This window comes from Balaenoptera acutorostrata, chromosome 1 (assembly GCF_949987535.1).
Source record: "Balaenoptera acutorostrata chromosome 1, mBalAcu1.1, whole genome shotgun sequence".
NCBI classification, from domain to species: Eukaryota; Metazoa; Chordata; class Mammalia; order Artiodactyla; family Balaenopteridae; genus Balaenoptera; species Balaenoptera acutorostrata.
Window position 1 is genome coordinate 89,902,496 of NC_080064.1, and position 6,234 is coordinate 89,908,729.

The 6,234-nt window shown below is 38.8% G+C and overlaps 1 protein-coding gene across 1 annotated transcript; it reads right to left on the reverse strand.

Moving 5' to 3' along the window:
- Window positions 1-613: 613 nt before the first annotated feature.
- On the reverse strand, window positions 614-3,099 carry LOC102999857 (protein CDV3 homolog). The gene is made up of 3 exons (XM_057550316.1): window positions 3,003-3,099; window positions 1,513-1,976; window positions 614-772 (listed from the first exon to the last, which is right to left on the reverse strand). Exons 1-3 carry the CDS (start codon window positions 3,097-3,099, stop codon window positions 614-616), a joined length of 720 nt encoding a protein of 239 aa, XP_057406299.1.
- Between the last annotated feature and the right edge of the window lie 3,135 nt (window positions 3,100-6,234).

The window sequence follows — 6,234 nt, forward strand, 5'->3', positions numbered from 1 at the left end:
TTTCGAGAGCAGCATGTTCCAGGAAGTCTAACATAGCCACAGCCCACTACAGAGTGTTCCTTATGGATGGGGCACAGGACAGGTTAATTAAGGTCACTTAAATCTTCATCTTTCACAGCAGATCAGAACCCAGCTGGCTGACTTTCTGCAGGATTTCTGATAGGAATCCAGTAGAGCTGGTTTCAAGTTTCTCATCAGCACTTAAAAGCTGTAACCTTCTTATCCAGATGTTGTGATCCACATGAAGTCCACAATGAGTGCAGCAAATCTGAGGTAGTCAACCCTGATGAAGGCTCAGTATCTGAACATAAAAAGATTTTGAAATGACCACTGGCTGCAGTTTTTGTTTTTTTTGTAATTGCAGAATAATTATGAAAGAACACTGCTGAATCTAGTTCACACATCTATATAACAATGAAAATCCCCCTAAATCCAATACACATAAAGAGCAGTTGTGACACTTTAAACTTCCATAGTGCAATAGGGCTGATTGCATATACCGAGCGGTCTGCATCAGTTGTAGATCCAGCAGAGATCAGATAGATGATGGATGGCTGTCCGTGGTGGTTAGCTGTGGTCTAGTTACCTTGGAAGGGCTAGCAAACACCACTCCTTAATTGTACTGTGTGTGGCTGCTTTTCTGATTCTCAAGCACAGCATGCTGGCTGTCTAGCTGAAGTTTAAGGGTCTGGTTTATTGAGCCCTCATCCTTACCTCTAGTTTTGTGTCTTACTACTTCAAAGCTCTTTTCCATTTCTTTATCCCTAAGGGAAAAGAAATGTGATCAGTAAGTATTTCTTCTTCACTAGGTTGTTTTGAAAATATCCTTCCTTGAATTAAAAAAAAAAAGCTACCCTTTAGAAAAATCTTGAGGAAGTGACAGGAGGGGGAAACTGGTTTATAAATCCTTATCAAAACCATTTTTAAGGCTTCAGTTGAACAGAAAATATAGAATACTGTACTGAAGCTCTACAGTCCTATTTTCTGTGGTAGCAAATCTACTGAATACTATTAACTGAAAACCTATTTTGGGATTGACTTCAAGACAACTGGAAAGTTAAAAAACTGTATAATGACATGGTGGTTCCTTCTAAGACTCACTTTTACTCTTAGCAAATAATAGACAATACATATCTCTTTCTCTATGCATAAAGTAAGGACAACAATTTCCTCATTCAAGTAAAGTTCCACTCATTATTCAAAGACCTCCCCACACTTCTACTTTATGGGAGTGGATCAGATAAAGATGAGTGTGGTGAATCACTGTAGGACAGAGCAGAGGAACAAGTCAAAGTGGAGGTTGAAATTCAAGCCAGCTGTGCTCTCAAAGAGGCAAAAAGGCTGGGATTTAATTTAAAAGCCACGCTCAAAAATTTCCATCTGAGGTCATTTACATTTCTTCCCATTTTATTTACTTGGTAAAAACATCATGTCCCTAAATAAGATGTGGATATGCCATATGTGGTCATTTGACTCCAGGTAGCATTCATTTGAAGTACCTGCTCTGGCTTTTTCTACATGCTTGGCAGTGGGCTGCAGGGGTGGGAACTGTGCATCACTGTAGATTTCTAGTGGCCCTTGTGGTGCTTTCCTTGCTGTGGTCAACCTGACCCCAAGAGGCTTATACACGCCTCTAGTCATTGTCAGTTCTGGGGTTTCTGTAACAACTACTGGAGCAGGAGATGCTTGTACGGGAGCTGTTTTATTCCAGGTACCTGAAGATTTTTCTACATCACCACCACCACCTCTACCTTCTTCCCAGTTATCACCTGGATCTTCTCTTTTTTCATTTTCATCTTCTTTCTTTCCACTTATTTGCATTGCTTGAACTCTTAGGCTGCTGCGATCAACCTCTTTTTGCTCAAATTCTTTCCACTCATCTGCATCCTTTGTCACAACCTTGGTGGCAGCCCCGGGGCCCATGGCCTCCCTGCCTGCGGTCCTGCTGTAGCCCAGCCGGGTCCCTGCACCCCATCCTTTTGTCTTTATGTCACTTTTTCATATTCCCACCTCAATTAAGAGAAACTCTCATTCATGGAGCAATGGTTAAATCTCCACCTCTTTGCTACTCCTAGTCATAGAACTGTCCAAGTATCATGTGACCTGCACCTTGGAGAGGTAACCTACCATGAGCTGCAGTCCAGTCCTAAGTTGTTCAGGTTAAGAAACTCAGTTGACTCACTAACTAAGTCTTGCTTATTAACTGAGGTGCTATGGTTTATGCATTATAATAATGTGAATTTATCCTGTTATTATTTTGAATCAATAGTATGGCATCATATCAGAGACTTTAGTATACTAACATACCAAATATAGTGTATAGAGTTATAGCAGAGATTTCTAAGACCCCAATGAGTGTAGTATATAGAAAGTACAGTGGATTAGAAATAAGGAGGCCTAACATTCTTATCTGAGTTCTGCTTATATTATCTATGTGTATTTGAGGCTAATTGTTTAAATTCTCTGGGCCTTGGCAAGAAAGGGAAAAGAACTAGAAGGCACACCCATTCCTTTTTAGAGTATGCTCCAGAATTTGCGTGTATCACTTCTGCTCCTGTACCTTTGGCCAGAGCTTAGTCAGTTGGTCACATGTAGCTGGAAAGGAGACTGGAGCATATAGTCTGTAGCTAAAACTTGTAGGATTTTATGACTAAAGGAATTGGACTTTTGAAGGACAACTAACAGTCTTAGTCATTTTCCCCTTTTATCAGGAAAGTAAATGCTCTCTCAGCACCTTCCTTCCTCCCTCACCCCCAGCAGATTTCTGCTTAGGCTGGAATTGGCTCATATGGTCACCTCTAGATGCAAGGAAGCTGAGGAAACAGGAAACAGGGTTTACATGATTGGCTTTCACCAAAGGTTTCCAAACTTTCATGGTTCACAGCTCCCTTGGGATCTCAGTAAATATTTTCACGGTGCCAAAAGAAATACGTAAAAGTTCTATTTACAACTTAGTAGCTGTTTGAATAAATTATGCACATAAATTGAAAGAAAAGTAATACCTTTTTCATTCTTAAAGAACCATGTGTTGTTAATGGGTATCACCTGTGGGGTATTCCGTAACTTCTCAAACATTGGCATCAGATTGGATAGTGCCATTTCTCGTTCTACATGCTTTTCATGCCATACTTTCTTTGTTTTTTAGTCACAGCAACCACTGAAAATCCAGTTTGGCAATGATAGGGCACAGTCTAAAGGTATGTAGTGATCGCATATGAAAACTGTACCCTAAGCTAGTAGTACGTGCTGTCCAATAGATGTAGAGTCCCACTGCGTTTCCCTTGAAAATTAAAATATGCTATTCCCCCGTGCCCAGTGAGCTTACTCTGGCACCCTTGGAGACTGGGCACACGGTTTGGGAATCATGGGTTTAAACTAATCATGATCCATTATGTGGGGCTGGACATATGGCTCCCCGTACAAGAATCAGGTTTCTTTTAGAGAAGAAGAGAGAATGGAAATTGTTTAGGAAACTAACAATTTCTGCCTCAGTCTGCCCCAGCCAGACTATATGTTCTTTTAGAACAGAGGGCATGGCAGTTTTTCATACTGTTTTGTGTGTAGCACAATTCTAGGTACTTAGAAGGAGCTCAGTACATATTTATTAAATGAATGGAGAAATGAAGACTATGTGGTTAACAGTATGGTTGATTCTATCAACCATAGAATGTCAGGTTATAGGAAATTTGTTGTCTGTATGGTAAGCCTCTATGTAAATTCAAGGGCCTGGACTATAGCTTCCTCATTTATTAAGCTCAGAGCCCAGCGATATTGTAGGTGATAGAAGGTGTTGGTTGGATGAATGAGTGAATGTCTCAGTGAGAGCTAGTTCTGTCTCCAAACCCATTACAAAGGAGTTTCATTACACTGATAATGAAAAATGCTTATTAGTGAGCTCTCAATAAAAATGTCCATGCTGGCTGCCAAGAAAGAAAAATAACCACTCCATCTTATCACTAGAATCTAAGGCTTTCTTTTGTTACCGCAGTCACCACTAGAAAAACTGACAAAAAGAGAAAAGCAGAACTTTTTTGAGATGTGAGAAGGACTTTTTCTGCAGTGGTTTACTTTGTCAGCAGCTAAACTGTTTCACAATTCAGGATCATAAAGACTGGAAAGTGACTTTTTAAACAAAAGCCATGAAACTTTATAAGTATGATAGCTATTTGAGCAAAATTTGTCTTTCTCCTCCTTCTTGTCTCCTCAACTCAAATTTATTTTTCTGTGTTTTCATTGTTTTTGCAACAGAGGAAGTCACTGAAGCTCTTTGCCCTTGGCTTCCCTCATAGTAAAGTGTATAACTCTGTGACACTCTATAGAAGAATGTGCATGTGCTAGCATGTTAGTTATGTCTACATCTAAAAATTGCCTATGATTACTTGATTTTTCTAGTCATATATTTAGAAAGTTATTTATGTATCTGTCTCTATCACTAAATCAAAAGTATTTTGAAGGCAGGTTCTATGTCCTTTTCATTTTGGATCTGGTACAGAGTAGGTACCCAGTATATATTTGCTGAATTAGTAAACTATTTCTTATGGAGATTTTCCCAAAAGCATTAAGCAGTGTTTTGTTAAATACTCAGTGTGTGTATGTTTATTTTGTGAGAGCCAAAACCGTCTCCACTTTAACTCCTTCAGTATTCCCATAAACTAAGGAAAATCAGAATTTATTTTCATTGTTTTGTAAATGGAAAAATATAATTATCTTTAATGTTGGATACCAAATCTTGAATTTGTACTATTAAAGAAATAAACTAGTTAATATATTTTAAAACCCCTTTTTCTAATATACATATAAATTTATTTATTTATTTATTTTTGGCTGTGTTGGGTCTTTGTTGCTGCGCGCGGGCTTTCTCTAGCTGCGGTGAGCAGGGGCTACTCTTCGTTGCGGTGCGTGGACTTCTCATTGCAGTGGCTTCTCTTGTTGTAGAGCACGGGCTCTAGGCGCGTGGGCTTCAGGAGTTGTGGCTCGCCGGCTCTAGAGCGCAGACTCAGTAGTTGTGGTGCACGGGCTTTGTTGCTCCGCGGCATGTGGGATTTTCCTGGACCAGGGCTCGAACCCATGTCCCCTGCATTGGCAGGCGGATTCTTAACCACTGCGCCACCAGGGAAGTCCCTAAAAATCCTATTTATTTATTTATTTATTTATTTTCTCTCAACATCTTCATTGAAGTACAATTGCCCCACAATGGTGTGTTAGTTTCTGCTTTATAACAAAGTGAATCAGCTGTACATATACATATATCCCCATATCCCCTCCCTCTTGCGTCTCCCTCCCACCCTCCCTATCCCACCCCTCTAGTGGTCACAAAGCACCGAGCTGATCTCCCTGTGCTATGCAGCTGCTTCCCACTAGCTATCTATTTTACATTTGGTAGTGTATATATGTCCATGCCACTCTCTCACTTCGTCCCAGCTTACCCTTCCCCCTCCCTGTGTCCTCAAGTCCATTCTCTACGTCTGTGTCTTTATTCTTGTCCTGCCTCTAGGTTCTTCAGAACCTTTTTTTTTTTTTTTTTTAGATTCCATATATATGTGTTAGCATACAGTATTTATTTGTCTCTTTCTGACTTACTTCACTCTGTATGACAGACTCTAGGTCCATCCACCTCACTACAAATAACTCAATTTCATTTCTTTTTATGGCTGAGTAATATTCCATTGTATATATGTGCCACATCTTCTTTATCCATTCATCTGTCGATGGACACTTAGGTTGCTTCCGTGTCCTGGCTATTGTAAATAGAGCTGCAATGAACATTGTGGTACATGACTCTTTTTGAATTATGGTAAAAACCCTTTATAAATAGAAGAATATTTATTCTTTTGTTTGTAAATGTTTTTCTACCAATGTAATAAAAGCTTTCACTGAGCATTTACTAGATGCAGGTCAATGTCCAGGTGTCAGATTCATGCTGCAGTCAGTTTTACAACCTTAAATTTTATTTTATTTATTTTTTATTTTTAATAAGAACTTTTGCAGTTTACTCTCTTAGCAACTTTCAAATGTGCAGTGCAGTATTATTATTATTTTTTAAATTGGAGTAAATTTTATTTTTTTAATAAATTTTTATTTGTTATTTTTTCTGAGCACAAAAGAAATACGTATGCTCATTGCAAACAATTTAATCATTATAAAAATATTTAACAAAAATACCAGAGATAACTTCTGTTGATAGTTCAGAGTATAGTCTTACAATTTTTTTCTGTGGATTTATATACGCATAAT

What these genes read in the sequence shown, in the direction of transcription:
- LOC102999857 (XM_057550316.1), bottom strand. Translation starts at nt 3,099, where the DNA reads ATGGCACTATCCAATCTGATGCCAATGTTTGAGAAGTTACGGAATACC. An exon ending in GTTCTTTAAGAATGAAAAAG is followed by an intron (nt 1,977 to 3,002) that starts GTATTACTTTTC and finishes TAAAGACAAAAG; the next exon opens with GATGGGGTGCAGGGACCCGG. An exon ending in CCACTGCCAAGCATGTAGAA is followed by an intron (nt 773 to 1,512) that starts AAAGCCAGAGCA and finishes TCACATTTCTTT; the next exon opens with TCCCTTAGGGATAAAGAAAT.